Source organism: Rhea pennata, chromosome 15 (genome assembly GCF_028389875.1).
Source record: "Rhea pennata isolate bPtePen1 chromosome 15, bPtePen1.pri, whole genome shotgun sequence".
Lineage (NCBI taxonomy): Eukaryota > Metazoa > Chordata > Aves > Rheiformes > Rheidae > Rhea > Rhea pennata.
The window spans coordinates 1740167-1756302 of NC_084677.1; the positions used below are offsets into that span (position 1 = coordinate 1740167).

Consider the following 16136-nt stretch of genomic DNA (forward strand, 5'->3'; position numbering starts at 1 on the left):
AGGTAAAGAGGAAAAGGCCTTTCTTTAGCTTTCTGTGCCTTGCAGCCTTACCTGCTTGGTGTGTACTAACAGAATGCCTCCATTCTAGTCATGGATAGCATTACATGGTGTTCCCTGCTGTTTGTGGTTAGATTTGCTACAAAATCTGTTACACTAGGACTTTGGTTCCCAAACTTCTTGGACCAATGGACCACTGTCATCTTCCCAGATTCCTCGTAGATCACCAAAGCACCTTATTGATGATACCCTCTGGATAGGGTTTTCAAATCTGTGGTGTTTCTTACTCTATTTTACATGGATTTACTAAACACCAAGAGGTCCATGGGTCATAGTTTGGAGATCACTGGTCTAGAATTAGAGCCTCAGATGGGGAAGGCAGGGGGTAACTAAACAGAACAGGAAGAGAACTAACAAATATGTCTCTCTGTCTGTTGACTTTCCCGGTACTAACATCAATCCCCTTCCATTTTTTGCTGGCTGAAGCAGTGCTCCTCCCCTCTGCAGGACAACATTCCCATAGCTCAGCGTCGCCGGTTCACACGTGTGGAAATGGCCCGGGTTCTAATGGAACGCAATCAATACAAAGAAAGGTTGATGGAGCTCCAGGAGGCTGTAAGGTGGACAGAGATGATCAGGTGAGGCTGGATGAACAACCCCATTTAGGACAGAACCTGGCTGAGTTTGGCCTTGTGGTTGGAGGAGCCGTACTGGATTGCAAAGTGCTAAAAGTTTTCTGAACTGTAGAACTCTCTTATTCCTGAACCTGGGCTGCAAATCAAGACTAGAGTTGCCATAGTTACTTGGAGATATTGAGCAGTTGTTTGTCTTGTTTGTTTTGTGTATGTTAATTAGGCTAGGAGAAATTGTAGGGGAGAAGGTTGCTTTTAATTAATGAGTTCCTTTGGCTGCAGCTATAAATGGAGATAGTATTGGGGTTTGTAATTACCAGGGTGTGACTCAGGCACTGATAACATTGAGGGGCATCGATTAAACTTTGAATTGAACAAACTTATTTGTACTTCATATGAATATTGAAACATAAACCTTTTAGATGTGCTCCCATTGAAGAAGACTGTATGTCACTTCCTCTGTTGTGTTTTGAAATGTGTTGTTAGAATGAATTTTGAGTTTTGACATAGCTTCCTTAATGGAAATGGCCTGTTGGTTGGCATGAATTCGGGTAAGAGATACTGAAACTAACCTACATCTGCTGTGTTCGTCCTTAGAGCTTCCCGTGAGCACCCATCCGTCCAGGAGAAGAAGAAGTCTACTATTTGGCAGTTGTAAGTCCTTTGATGGTTTGTTTAAAGTTGAGAAAAGGGGAAGTGTTTCCATTTCTACCTTAGACATCAACTTAATAGGCTCTTCCTCTGGTATTAATGAAAGATCAGCTAAAAGCCTTCTTAGCCAAACCCTTTGACTACACAGGCTTCCTTTGTCTTTAGTTAAAATAAAATCAGCTCTGAACATTCATGTTAGTTTGGTTTTACAAAGTCAGAAAGATTACAAGTGCCTGAGAAAAAATATCTGAAATGGAAAAACATAGACGTTCATAATAAATGAAGTAGGGCAGTTCTCACGAAAGGCTTAAGGCACCAGATTTTGTACTTGCTTCCCCTGCTGTGAATCTGTGTGAGATTTTCTCCCTTTTCTCTTATTTATTGGCTTTTCCTGTCCCTAGCTTCAGCCGTTTGTTCAGCTCGTCCTCAAGTCCCCCACCGGCAAAGAGGACCTACCCATCGGTAAACATCCACTACAAGTCTCCAACAACAGCAGGATTCAGCCAGCGTCGCAGTCACACCATGTGCCAGATCTCCTCCGGCAGCCGCACTCTTGAATTCTTCCCTGAAGAGTGAGTTGTGTGCTATGTGCAAAGCCATGTCTCCTGGCAGCTCTGCCAAATAGTGACTGTTTTTTTTTTTTTTCTTTTTTTAATAAACTGGTTTCCACCGGAAAAAGTCCAAGCGGTATTAATAAATTTCTCTCTCTTGTGTTTATCCACGTGATCTTTTACTCATCAGTTACCACGTGGATGAGCTCAGCAAACTGGCAGTAACTTTGTACTCCCAGGCAAACAGTTACCATGGCTTAAAATTACCATTGCTTTCTCAGGCTTTCTAGGTCATGGTGATTCATCTCAGCAGGGACCACTGTAGGCTTCAGAGCTGGCCTCGACCTGAGTTTTGTGCTTGTCTTTGGAGGCTGTGTGAGAGAATTAAGAAAGGCTTTTGTAGTGGAGTGTGATGGCAGCATTGGGATAGCAGTAGGAAGTATTTCTGTCCATCTCTGTTGACAAAGAATTTAGGTGAAGACAAAGGTTTTCTCAACAGCGTGTTTAGGTTATAATGTTTAATCCTGACTATGCAGAAAAAGAGCTTCTAAATATTGCTACTGCAGAGTCCTCTCCCTTTCTTTTATGCTTCTGATAAAAGGAAAGAAGCTATTTTCTGCTTTACTAGACTTCAAAATGTGTGCATTGTACCATTACGAGGTTTTACTGTTTAGTTTGTGATCTGTTTCTGTGGAAGCACTTTGGAGAATGTGGTGGTGAAGTTTGTTGGAAAGGCACTGAATTGGGTGGAGAGATTTTCTTTAGAGAGTGAATTTATATTTTATAGATACCTACTGCTTTTATTCTGTTCAGTTCAATTCTAGTTACAATATCAGAGTTATTATGTGGTGTCTGAGTGCTTTCCAGTAGTGCATTAAATAATGTGACTAACCACTGTCAGAAGCTATTTGTTCTCTCATCCTCTCCCCAGGGGAGGAAGCATGTAGAAGGAACTGTTTTCTTTTAGTAGGGGGTTGTTTTTGTTTTAAATAGTATGTCATTACATACATATATATATGTGGAGGGGTTTTTGTTTTGGCTTGGATTTTTTGCTGATGTTGTTTGTACCTTGGAATGATACTTTCAAAACCTATTGAGAGCTGGAACTGACATTCAGATACCCTTTTTTTGTAGTAAAAAGTATCCCAAGAGCTCACAAATTGATTTTCTTCTTAGCTTTGTCAGTGCAAAGCTGAAGTCATTCTGTTGAAACCAGTACGGTTAGTGCATATTTTCCTTGTCAGCAGAGAAAACTCAAAAATTGACAGAAAAATAGACAGTTGTCTAAAATGAAAAACAGAAGAACTCAGAATGCCTTCCTGATGGAGACATTAGATCAGTAAACTGAACCAGCTATGAAAAAATTGGTATGATTGTACAGATGGTCATCTTGAAGGTTGATTTCCTGTTTCTGAAGGGCTCTTGGAATACTGAAGTGGAGATGACAGTTATCCAGGTAATAGGGAATTAGAGGTTAGGGTTGCCTTCATAATAATGTCTTCAACACTTCATAATGGAGTTTTTCCATCTCTGATTCCCTATATCTTCTTTTCTGCTTGTGCAAAGATGGATTTATTTTGCTTTTAATTCTTTGACTTCTTGTCTGTTTTTCCTTCTCCCTGCTGTGGCAAAGCATCCTTGACCTCCCACCTCTGCTTCTAACCATGGATTGAGAAGTAACGCTGTTGCTTCCCTTCTCAGTGACTGTACATCGTCAGCGCGTCGCGAACAGAAGCGGGAACAGTACCGCCAAGTCCGGGAGCATGTGAGGAACGATGATGGGCGATTGCAAGCCTGTGGGTGGAGTCTCCCTGCCAAGTACAAGCAGGTAGGGACCACTTTCCTGAGAGGTTGAGGGGAAAGAACATGTCATCCTATTCACAGTTACATCAGTGAAGATCTAATTCTGTAGCCTTAGTTGTTAAATATTTCGCTTAGATGTATAATATGCGTGTTTTATCTGTATGATAACTGTATGTGTGGATTAAATTTACAGGTTTTGTATTTCCACCTAAGTCTACAGTGGGGAGTTCTTTCATTTTGCATGAAAGCCAGTGAAAGAACTTAACCTGAAACAAAAAGAATTAACCTTCCTCATCCAGAGCCTGATACTTGTTTGCATTTACTTTATTATTATACCAGTTATTATACCATGTATATTATACATTGGCTATTTTATTTGTACTACAATAACTCTTCCAATCATTTAGTATTATAAGAAACAAACTGAGTGGGATTTGCTCCCCGTTCTCCCCAGCAGTGCACAAAATCAAATGTCATCAGCCTCATTTATTGGCCAGTGGCTCTTTTACCTTTGGTGAGAGATCACCTGAAAGGAATGAGTTCTTCGTTGTGACATGAAAGTGGAAGAGTGCCCAGGTGGTTTTAGGTTGTGACAGAAGGGAATGCCAGTGTTCTGACTTCCATGGAGGGGACATCCCTTGGCCACTCTTCTTCGGTAAGCAATGCAGGATATAGTCTCTGCTAACCGTAATTGGGACAACCTATTACAGTGAAAGAGATAGTCTCTCAGGTAGGGTAGTCCCCTCCCTTTACACACTCTGTTTCACACAGGATGTCAGATGAAATATCAACAGCCATTGGCATCCTGTCTCTGAGACCAAGAACCTTCATTCCGCCGTATTGGTCACATCTCTCTTGCAGTAGCCTGGTATACACTCTTGTGCTGTCTTTTCCTTCTTCTCTTCCTCCACAGCTGAGTCCCAATGGTGGCCAGGAAGACACTCGCATGAAAAACGTCCCTGTGCCTGTATATTGTCGCCCACTAGTAGAGAAGGACCCAACCATGAAGGTATGTTGTCTCTGCAAATCATTCTAATCCAGATAGGGGGCGTAGAAAAAGCGAGTACTTGTCATCATGAGATACACAATTTTTATCACAATCTACATTTTTTACATGGTATATTCCAAATCCCATTGTCCTGTTCCATTTTTGGGATTTTTTTTTCTAGTACCTCTCTCTGAGAACATAATTCTCAGCTGATTCTGGTTGCTGCGTCCCCTGCTTCTGTCTTACATCTTTTGCTTTTTTGAGGCTTCTTTTATATAGAATCAGCAACATCTTAATCTTATAAAGCGTGTTAAGAGTCCTTAAAGTATAGTACAAAACAATATGAAAACTGGTGAAAAGGAGCAGATAGAAGCTAAAACAACTTCATTGCCCTTCTTTTGAATTTCACTGTTTTGCTAGGAATGACAAGTAACATAACAAAATTATCTAGAGCAGAAGTCAATGGATTTTTGTGTAGTTATGTGTATCAATACTAGAGCTAAAGCTGATATTTTCAACACTTGGAAATAGATGCTCATCTCTCTGCAGATTTATGTGCTGTAATTATTGTTTTCAAATATATAGTCTGTCATTAACTTCGCTAAGATTCAGAGTTGATTTTTAGACTTCATTCCAATGCTTAAGTTGCAAAAAAAAAATCTTATATTGTTAGTGGCGTCTAGAAAATTGTAATCTTTGGAGAAAACTCTGTTCAGTATTTCTCCTTATGATTTTGGACAGATCCAGTATGGGATTATGTAATCCTGTTCCCAGCATTCTCCTAAAAAGGTACTGAAAATAGCTCATAGGAGGCTGACAAAAATTATTTGTTAGAAGATATGTAGTGTGCTTCTAATCAATTTATTGTAAATTTATTATGCAGGGATCTAAACAAGCACATTTCTTTTTGGAGTTGGAGTTTTGTTTTTGCTGGCTTAGCTCCTTGAAAATATCTCTAGGATCTGACAAATCTAGGCAAAGGGGGAATGCAGGGAGGCAGAAGACGGCAAGGCTGGGAGAGGGACTAGGCAGGACTAGGGAACAGGAGCATCAGACCTTTCTGGGTTCCTCCTCAGCTAAGCTGTAACACTACAGGGAAAGAAACAGTTATTAGGGTGTTTCTTTCCAAGCTGTACTAAATATGTTTTGCTGAGAGGGGTAATCTTGGTTAGACCCCTAGGGTCTAGACCTCTACTTTCTTCTCTTGGGAATCTCTGTTTTGTGCATCCAATTTATGGCTTGTTAAAGACTGACAGATAAGACATGGATTTAACACTTCTTCAGTAGAGCTTCTTTTTCTTCGCTCCATCAAAACCGACTGTTCTTCCAGCAGAGATCAACAATATCTATTGTTTCTACCTAAATTTTGTAGGTGTTTGGTATATGTACACAGTTCTTAACAAAGGTCTCAGAATTTCATAAGGTCCTGGAGCCTCCAGAGTTCTTAGTTTAAGATCTCTGTTTCTTTGGCTAGCTGTGGTGCGCAGCTGGAGTCAATCTCACGGGATGGAGACCTTTTGAGCAGGAATCTGGGAATGGACAGAAACTGGATCCTGGACGTGATCCCCTCACCTGTGACCGGGAAGTGGAAGGCGAGAACAACAAGAGTAACCATACCTCTCCTGAAAAGAAGAAGGTCAGAAAAGGAAACTGATTTTTTTCTCCACTGTTTTTCTATTCTATCCCTTGTATGCCCCTTGTCACGATAACTTTATACAACGCAGTATGATGCACTGACTCAGTAAAGCCTTTCCCAGTGTTACTACTGTTCCAGTATTTCTGAGGCATTGTCCTGTGGAGAGGGTTTGTGGTGTGCTGGCTCTGTCAGCAACTCTCAGTGTGGTCTGGGATATAGATCATCTTGAATAAAATCTCCCAACTTCTCCTTTTGAAACATATTTGAAGTTTTGAAAAACTTCCTAATGATAAGGGTAGTTAAGCCCTTGATGAAGTTGCTAGGAAGCTTATGGAGACCTCATCTCTGGAAATTAAAAAAAAAAAAAAAAAAGAGAGAGACAGGAAAAGCTTTATTAAGAACGTAGATCTGGTATAATCTGTTAGTCTATTTGGTTCGGGAGGTGAATTTCTTGAGATTCCTTCCAGCTCTGTTTTATAAGATAGGCTTAAATTATTTTTAAGAATCAAACTGTAATTTAAAGATGATGATGTACTTTCTATCTTTTCAGGTTTGTGATTTTTTTTCACAGCTGTATCATAATGCTGCCCTATAGTGTTTCTGTAATTAGCTTGCTTAGGCTGGTAGTTTGTGTATCCCAGATCCATGGTATTCAGTGTGAAATACGTGCTCAGTGACTTTAATGAGACAGTTCAGAAGAGAAACTAATGACCACACTCCCCTGACTGGGGCTCCAGATGCAAGTGCAGCAATGTGAAGGAAATTTGTATTGCTTGTATTGTTTATTTTCCTCAGCTGGGAGGAGACTTTGGCTCTCTGGAGCTGGCACTGCAGCCTCTGCGTACACAAATGTTGCCAAGCATTAATTGGCTTAGTCTGATCTGAGAGGAGCACTGATTCTTGTGTATGTTTGCTCTCCTGAAGGCAAAGGAACTCCATGAAATGGATGCCACATCCAGTCGTGTCTGGATCCTCACTAGTACCCTGTCAACAAGTAAAGTTGTAATCATTGATGCCAATCAGCCTGGTACAGTGGTGGACCAGTTCACTGTCTGCAATGCTCATGTGCTCTGCATCTCCAGCATCCCTGGTAAGTGAGGCCTAGGCACTGGCTCTGGTCTGTGCAGGGTCACCCACTCCATTGAGGAGGCACAAATAGCATCCTCACTTCAGAACTAACCCATGGAAGCTGCTCAGTTCAGTAATGTCCCTCAAGACCGTAACTCAGATCTTGCCTTCTTGTAGGACTATTCTGTGAAGATCTTGCTGAGCATTTAGTAAGTGGTTCCTTTGGCACGTGCAGGACGACTCTTGGGAGCAAGCCTTGCCCAGGTTTGGGAGGGTTCTGTAACTGGCCTGGATGTTGATGGCTAGGCTGAAGGGACTCGCCATGGTGCTGGTTGATGCTGTGGTGCCTCCCTGGGGCTAGTGAGCTCCAAGGATCAGCATCTTCCATCTGTATGGCTACCTCAGGAGTACTGCTACATTTAAATTAGCAGAGACTGCTAGATTTATGGGATAATCTGTTCTTTGCCCTTCAGCGGCCAGTGAGAGTGATTATCCTCCAGGCGAGATCTTTCTGGAGGGAGATGTTAATCCTGAAGAGTCGTCTGGAACAGATGGTGTCTTGGCAGGAATCACTCTGGTGGGCTGTGCGACCCGTTGCAATGTGCCACGAAGCAACTGCTCCTCGCGTGGTGACACACCTGTGCTGGACAAAGGACAGAGTGAGTCTCTGGACATAAAACTTACGCAGTGCAGTTATAGCTCTTCCCATACGAGCTTATACTCTTACAGCCGTGTCCTCCTGACCCTGCCTTAACAACAACCTCATAGACCTCAAGAAGTTTCTTAACTCAGTACAAGAGCACCAAAGCCCCTTGGTACTTTTCCCTTTAGAGCCACTCTTTCCTCTGTGAGTGATCTGGATCCTGCAGCTAGGTTGTGGAGCTAGTGGAGCGGAGTATTTTGGACGGGTGAAGTGGAGTATTTTGGACAGTTGATGAATGCTTGCCCTGCTACATTTGCTTCTGTTCTCATTGCCATCTTTTCTGAACCATGTCTTGTTGTTAGGTCAGTTAAGCCCATATGAAAAAATTAATAATGCTCTTGCTAATTTCCTGCTGCAGTAGACTTCTGATGCTTTGCTAGTCATAGATTGTGCCTAACTTTAAAGTAGCCTGTGTTTTCCTCAGAGCAGAAAAGATTGGGTAAACTGTCTGTGATGCAGGCTCAGGGCTCGATTGTTATGGGCAGGGAAGGGTAAGATAAAAATAAAAAGCCAGGTTTCTGTATAGCTAACTTCCATCTCGATCCCCAGCCTGTTGTACATATTGCAATGTTTCTTCTTTTTTAGGTGAAGTAGCTGCTGTCTGCAATGGGAAGATCAACCAGTCCCAGTCTACTGAGGAGGCGACAGAAGCTACCGAGGTACCAGATAATGGTACAAGTGAGACAGAATCTGCTGAGGTCCTGCCTGGGCCACTCACAGAGCATGTGTTTACAGATCCAGTCCCTCCTCAGGCACCTCTTAGGCAGAACAGGTAGGCTGCCACTGTGCCAGTTTAGTTATTTATCTGCTCTGTTTCCGTAAGCTGTCGGTTAAGAGAACCAGCCTGATTTTCTGATTTTCACAAAGTATCCAACTCTTTTCATGTTTGTGCCCACAGAGTCTTACAGATAGGATGATAGGAAGAGGAAGAAATAAAATGAAAATAAACATGGTTTAGCCTGCAGCAGACTGTATTGCAGCTTTTAAGAGCAAATACTTGATTTTGCAATGTGAATTTAGACCTACTGCTGAGACAGATCTTGCAAAGTACACTGCGTTTAGCATTCTTACCAGAGGAACTTACAGATTCATGTGTAGCTTTATTCTAGTAGTACCTCTAATGTATTGTAAAGATAATGAAGAAGGCACATTCTCTGCCCAAAAAAAATCTTAGACAAATGAGACTGAAGTGATGGGCTGGGGAGCTGGGAGCACCAAGCAAGCAAGATGGAAATCTTGGATAGAAATTGCTTTTAGAAAAACAAATGCTATATGTAAGCCCAGTGTTCTTTAAGATTGGAAATGAACAGAGAAAATACTGTTTATATAATGGTATTGCCAAACATTAAATTTGTTTATATAACTAGAAAGTATTTTCTAATTGTTTTTTGGAGGAAAAATAAAATTTTGCAAATTGCAAATTCAGGAGTCAAGCGTTAAGAAAAACACTGCAGAGAAGGAAGCTATCTGTGTATACAGTGTCTGTATCTACTTGTGCAGTGCCAGACTGAGCATAAATGGGAGTTCTTTGCACTGCTATTAATAAAAGCATCTAAAAATGTTCTTTTCTCTCTTCAGTGAGAATGGGCAGCAGAAGACAGAGTCAAGCACAGCATTGACAGATCAGGAATTGAATGGGGATGCCGCTGGGACTTGCACCAGTGCTGCCCCCACGATGTGGCTGGGAGCACAGAATGGCTGGTAGGTTCCCCTGGAGCTGGCAGAACTCTGTCACTTCGAATGTCCTCCGAGATCCACTTTCCAAGTCCTCACACCTCTAGTTCATTTTATATTTCTGGAGTAGGTAAGCATCACTCTTCGTTGTTCTGAGCCCTCTGCTCATCTTGGACACCATGATTTAATCTCACTTTGTGCATTCCTTTCTTACCAGAAAAAGAAAACAAAATTCAAGCTTTTTTCAGGCAGAAAGTGTGGAGCCTGGCTGCTAATGCTCCTTGATTTGTCTTTTCTTGCAGGCTTTACGTGCACTCTGCTGTATCCAACTGGAAGAAGTGTCTGCACTCAATAAAGCTGAAGGATTCTGTACTTAGTCTAGTGTAAGTGTGCACACTGAGGGACACTGAAGGATGAAGTTCAGTGCGTGTGCGATCACTTCTTTGGTGAGGGTGGCACTTCTGTGTCAGTTATCTTTTTTTCTTGCCCTTCTAAGGCACTGGTTTGTGAGGAAAGGTTTCCCAAGGTTTTGATTGATTAGGAAGCCTCATACCGAATGACTTTCTCTCTCAGTTGCAGACCTGACCCACTTCAGTGAATAAGAGAGTAAATGATATTAGCAGTTCCAGGAGAAAGTAAGTGGGAAGGAGAAAGGCAAAATTTCACAAGGGTGTGAATTAGGTGGGATTTGTTGAAATTGATGGAGTTCATAGTGTGAAGGAGAAGTTAAATTTAACAAGAAATTGATGGATTGTGTTCTTATTACACAGAAGATAAAGAAGGTATAACCCTTAGACCCTTACAGGATGTTCCTTCGGGGCTAAACTGAACAGGAATTGTAGTGAGAACATAAAGGTGATTTACATGGATGTCAGAAAGGATTTGTTAAGTCCCTTACTTCCACAGATCTTTTTAGTATTTACTTTTCTGTGATTTCAGGCATGTGAAAGGAAGGGTCCTTGTTGCTCTGGCAGATGGAACACTAGCCATATTCCACCGAGGAGAGGGTAAGAATCAACTTGATAAGAGAAAAACAAGCTGGTAGAAAGTGTGACAAGGGTTTAAACGCTATACTGAGTTGAAGAGGAAAGATGCCAGCTTGCCTGAATACAAATACGTGCTTAAAATGAGTAGCATTTTATACATTTTATAATGAGTAGCATATACACATGTAAACGTTACCCTAAAACACTATCGGCATATTTTTACACCATTTCATGAGATTTCTTGGAGAAAAATGTGTGTATATGTACTTCGTAGTATATGCAGAGTGAATACGACATTTTTAGGAATTATTTGCCATGAAACAAATATGCTGTACAGCTTTTTGGTGCGTATCTGATAAGTTTGATGCATTTGGGCTATGTCGATGGTACTGTGCATTCGCAGATCAACGGTACAGTGCATGCCCAGGGAGCTGCAAACAGCTCAGATCTATGGTATCTGAGCAGATCATCTGTACAGTGCAAATGAAATAGGGCTTTGGCTTCCCAGAGAAGTTGGAGTCTGTGTTAGTGGTGGAGTCAATCTACGCGTGTGCAGCAGCCATAACTAAGATTTCAGGAAGTCTGGAAATCCCAGACAAGTCCCTCACATCCAAGCAATCCCAGACAGAATCCTCATATTGCACTTGGCTAAGATTTCTTGCTGTGAAAAAGAGATGTTTGAGTAATCTGTCATGCCTTAATCTTGTATTTTCAGTATAGTTTTGAATTCTATATTTCTTACCATCTTCACTAGTGCAGATTTTATTTCCTTATAATCTCTGCAGTTACAAGCTGTATTCATACCATAGAGCTTGTGGTATTGTAACAAATATTTGCATGTTAAGAAGTTATTTCTCAGTCATTCATTCACGTCTCTAAGTATAGCAGTAGAGTCAGAATAGCAATTTACTCAGCAGACTGGAATACAGGGATTTCTGGGGTTGTGTACTCTCTTTTTTGATTCAGCTTTCGTCATTGAATTCAAGCCTGGTCCTTCACATGGATAGAAGGTTCCCGTCAGAAATATGATTATGTTCATGACATAAAAAGCCACCTCTCTGCAGAGACACAGCATCTGTCTTATAGTTAGAAAACAAGAGGAAGAGGAGGGAGGTCTGATTCCTCATCCTGATCCCATCACTTTGGGGAGATGATGTTGTTTGCCTGTAATATGAGGAAACCTCACAGGAAGGACTGTGAAGTTCATTTCCTTATAAGTTTTCACATAGTCATCTTAGGCTGTCATTTTTTTTCCCTTGTTGGTTTTGTCATACTTGTTAGGGAAACCTGTTTATTTCATTACAATAAAAGGATGTTTAAATTAGCCTGATTTGGAGAGCTTTCAGCCCACCAAACTAAGCTTTATTGTCATGTGTTTGGTAAGTATAAGGCTTTGCCCCAGGTGGTGTTATAGATTCATAGGAAGTTCACAGACATGAAAAAATGCACTTAAGTATTAGCTAAACTTGTATAACTTGGTATAAATGGGAGGATAGGTGATTCTGTTGTATGCTGACATCTCATGAAGGATCCAATGCAGCTTTCCCCAACTTGTTTTTTGCCTTAGATGGTCAGTGGGACCTCAGCAATTACCACCTAATGGACCTCGGTCACACTCACCATTCCATCCGCTGCATGGCTGTTGTGTATGACAGAGTCTGGTGTGGCTACAAGAACAAAATCCATGTCATTCAACCTAAGACAATGCAGATTGAGGTAAGAGAACAACTGTGGGTGTATGCATGCACATACATGATGTTGTATTTACTTCTAGCTGTTTTGTGCAGCAGGGTATGAAAATGCAGAACCTCTGTGTTGTTATTGCTGATTGTAGGAGCAGAACTGTTAGCCTGGGTCATTTCATGACCCAGTCTGCCAGAGGGGCATTTATTCCTTCCTCCCTTCGCGGAGCTTAAATTCTTAGATCAGCCTGAATTGAGCACTTCCTGTACTGTTACTAGTGAGGCTCTAAGTCCGTGTGCTGCACAAATGTTCATCTGTGCTCTGCAACTGCCCTTCCTTCATATAAGGTCTTAGACTGCCTCATCTGCAGGTTGTGGCACAAAAGGAAGAGTACTCTAGCAAGCCCCAGTGATCCCACTTGCACAAGGGAAAAAAGGAAATTTGGAGACTTTTTGCTGAAGTATTTATTCAGTACCATGGTGTTGATACAAAGCTGGGTAACAGTGCTTTGAGTAACTCTAATCAAAGGGAGAAGAAATGCTGAATCTGAAGTTCCAATCAGAATGCCAAGGCAGTTTGCTGATCTCCAGACTTCACACCAGAGCTGTGTATTTTCATTTTCTACAATCACCTTGTAAGCTCTTGATTCCTGATTTTTTTTTCTTTCTGAAGTAGTCTGCAAAGACAGTAATAGTTCTGTCTACAGAGCAGCTGTGCAATGCATCACTTCAAACAAGGGATTTTCTTTGTACTATTGTGAGCTTCTGAGGTCAGACAGGAATTAATACATTTGCTCCAAGAATTTTGAAATCCAAGTAGTGACCTCAGCTGAGCAAAATGGAGTGTATATGTATCTAGGTAATTGTAGACCCTTCATGACCTCACATTGCTTCACTGATTTGGCATTTCAGAAATCCTTTGATGCTCACCCTCGGCGGGAGAGCCAGGTGCGGCAGCTGGCGTGGATTGGAGATGGAGTATGGGTTTCTATCCGCCTGGACTCCACTCTGAGACTTTACCACGCCCACAGCCATCAACATCTGCAGGATGTCGACATTGAGCCTTATGTCAGCAAGATGCTAGGTGAGGCGGTAGAGACTGTCTGTAAACGGTCTGTTGCTTACTTTGACCACAGAGGTATCAATATTCATTAGCAGGTATTACCCTGAGTCGTATACTTTTAACTGACTCTCCAGTTCTCATGTGTGCTTCCTAGGCACTGGAAAGCTGGGCTTCTCATTTGTACGGATTACGGCTCTGCTCATTGCTGGCAACCGCCTCTGGGTAGGGACAGGGAACGGTGTCGTCATCTCCATCCCATTGACAGAGAGTAAGTGACATTTATCAGAGATTCTTCTGTGATCTACCTCAAATAACAGTGCTTTTGCTTGCTATTTATGCAGTATGGCAGATTGCTCTGGCAGGCTAATGCTTCCTGGGCGCTTTTTTTCTGAACCGGTGATATTTTGATCATAGAAGCATTTGGAGAGAAGAGCCTTGACTATGAGCAGCCCCAAACTTAGTTTAACACTTCCTTAATTATGGGATTAAATATTGAGTCGAATAGATTCAACCTACTTAAAACCAAATAGATAATTGTTACTCTCCGTTTCAGTTCAGTTGGAGCTGTTCCCTCCTCAAAGGACCAATGGCATCTCTACCATTCATAAAGTCTTCTCCTGAGTGTGACCTTAACAGGGCAAACAGATGTGAACTGACTCTATAGCTGCTGGAAAACAGGAGAACTAAAGCTTTGGGAATAGTGGCAAGTCTCCAAAAGAAGGCTATGCGATGAGAAATCACCAGAAAGACCTCTGGGGGAATTTTGCGTTGGTGTAGACATCTAAACATCTCTGTGACCATATTTTCTGGACACTGAACTTAGGAAAGCTCCATTTAGTCAAATTAGGGCTCAGTTTTTATCAATCAAGTAAAAATCAGTATTGAGCTAAATCTGACTTGGTGGGGAGACCTAGTAGTGGTAGTTAACAGGCTAGTCTCTACAGCAGGAAGGTTAATTGAAGCTCTCAGCAGTCTTGTTCTGTACCTGCCAGTCCAAATCGAGTTTTCCTTTGCAGAAGGTTTGTTTCAGAGTTTAATGAAGAAAGTATGATTTCAGGCTATCTGACTGCAGTCGCTTTCACTAGAAAGCAGCCAGATTTCCATTTTTTCCAGCACTACTGGCAGGAAAGCTGAGAAGCAAATGAGTTCTGTGTAAGGGGAGCAAACCTGTTAAAATCTTCCTGGAAGTGGGCGCAGAAACTGTCTCCTCTCAAGCTAGTGGAGCTGGAGATCACCAGGGCTGACACCAGGAAGTCAGTCCTCTCTGAGCATTGTAATCTCAGTGTCTCACTTCTGAATCTCTGTTTTAAAGCCCAATCTTTCTTAGGGCTGCTGTCATAATTCTGAGTTACGCTTGTTCCCTGCTGTAAACCAGTTGCATTATTCTTTGGGGCTTCTGTAAAAATGTGGTTGGGATGCAGTGAAACTTTCACTAGGAATTTTAACAATGGATCTTGGGGACCATGGACCCTCTCCTGTCTCAGATACTGCATCTGTCCTTGTAAGATGAGCAAGAGTAGTGTCGGTATAAACTGATCCTGAGCCTGTAGCTCCTGTTACGGTTTTGCTAGGTTTATACATTTCTGTTGCTCCCTGAATTTTCTCCCAGTAATCACCTTTTTCTTCTCTCCCATCCTGCCTATCTCTTCCCGTACCCCTCTGTGTTCCCACTCCTTGCCTGTGCCTAGCTGTAGTCCTTCACCGAGGCCAACTCCTTGGGCTCCGGGGTAAGTCCATTGCCTCCTTCCTACAGCTCTCACTCCTTTTACACCCACTGACTTTTACAGTCACTTTCCCACCCTTCCATCCTGCCATTCAGTTCTCTCCAGCCATTTCCCTTGTCACTCTCTCATTTTAAGTTGCAGAAAAGAGATCAGACGAAATAATGCAAATATCCTCATTTCCCATGGCTAAAAACATTTACATCCATCTCATCAGCCATCACATCTATTTTGTGTAACTAGAGTACTTTATTCTTCCTCAGTAGTTCCCTTATTCTGGTAGTCCAGGTTTTGGATGGGGACTAGTTTTTTCTTTGTTGTAAAGTTTTCTTCGGTCAGCTATTTCCAGGAAGTAGACAGTCCACTGGGTCTTCCAAGAATACTTCTCCCGTTAGTTTCCAGGCCTGTGACAGTAGCTGCTGAGGCACTTCCTAGCTACGAATAATCAAACAAGACTTTTAACAAGGGGGACTTCTTTGAAAAATAGAGAAAATTGCTTGCTTTTTGCGCCAGTTAAGGCACGGTCTGAGTTCACTGTTCAAATTTATGCTTAGGCTTACCCCCGCCTCTCCAGGGTCAGGTATTTTTTCTCATTGGAAGACATTTCTGTAGCTGTCTAAGAGCATTTATCAGCATGTCTCCTCCTTTTAAAGCATCTGATGCTGGTTACTATTAGAAGCAAAATACTGAGCCAGAAGACTGAACTGCTAGTACCAGCCTTATCTCACAGTCAGGTGAGAACATCCAAGTGTAGTTGCTCACAGCAAACGAAAGCACAAAGGTGCAGAAAGCTTTTGTTTGGGGGATCTTCCCTTTACACGCATGGACTTTCATTCTTCCATCCAAATATTTGTGCGTTGTCTCAGCATCCTGTCTTGAGCTGGCTAAGTAAGTCATCCTTGTTTCTAAGGCACTCAATAACTGACAAACAGCCCATGTCAGAATTACTGCCAAGCAAGCAATTTAGTTCTCTACAGAAAT

At 41.9% G+C, this 16136-nt stretch overlaps 1 protein-coding gene across 20 annotated transcripts in view; it reads left to right on the forward strand.

The window, feature by feature from the left end:
• Positions 1-16136, forward strand: part of MAPK8IP3 (mitogen-activated protein kinase 8 interacting protein 3) — an 86326-nt gene that overhangs the window by 65616 nt on the left and 4574 nt on the right. For 8 of the 20 annotated variants that reach the window (XM_062588005.1, XM_062588013.1, XM_062588008.1 and 5 more), the window contains 16 exons: positions 484-635; positions 1227-1283; positions 1682-1852; positions 3533-3659; positions 4548-4643; positions 6097-6258; positions 7183-7348; positions 7800-7985; positions 8615-8801; positions 9608-9730; positions 10006-10086; positions 10643-10710; positions 12257-12405; positions 13284-13455; positions 13589-13702; positions 15123-15161. In XM_062588005.1, coding sequence (XP_062443989.1) covers positions 484-635; positions 1227-1283; positions 1682-1852; positions 3533-3659; positions 4548-4643; positions 6097-6258; positions 7183-7348; positions 7800-7985; positions 8615-8801; positions 9608-9730; positions 10006-10086; positions 10643-10710; positions 12257-12405; positions 13284-13455; positions 13589-13702; positions 15123-15161 — 2050 coding nt within the window. Of the gene's footprint in view, positions 1-483; positions 636-1226; positions 1284-1681; positions 1853-3532; positions 3660-4547; positions 4644-6096; positions 6259-7182; positions 7349-7799; positions 7986-8614; positions 8802-9607; positions 9731-10005; positions 10087-10642; positions 10711-12256; positions 12406-13283; positions 13456-13588; positions 13703-13987; positions 15162-16136 lie in introns of all 20 variants that reach the window. The other 12 variants (XM_062588009.1, XM_062588017.1, XM_062588019.1 and 9 more) reach the window with 5 other exon arrangements.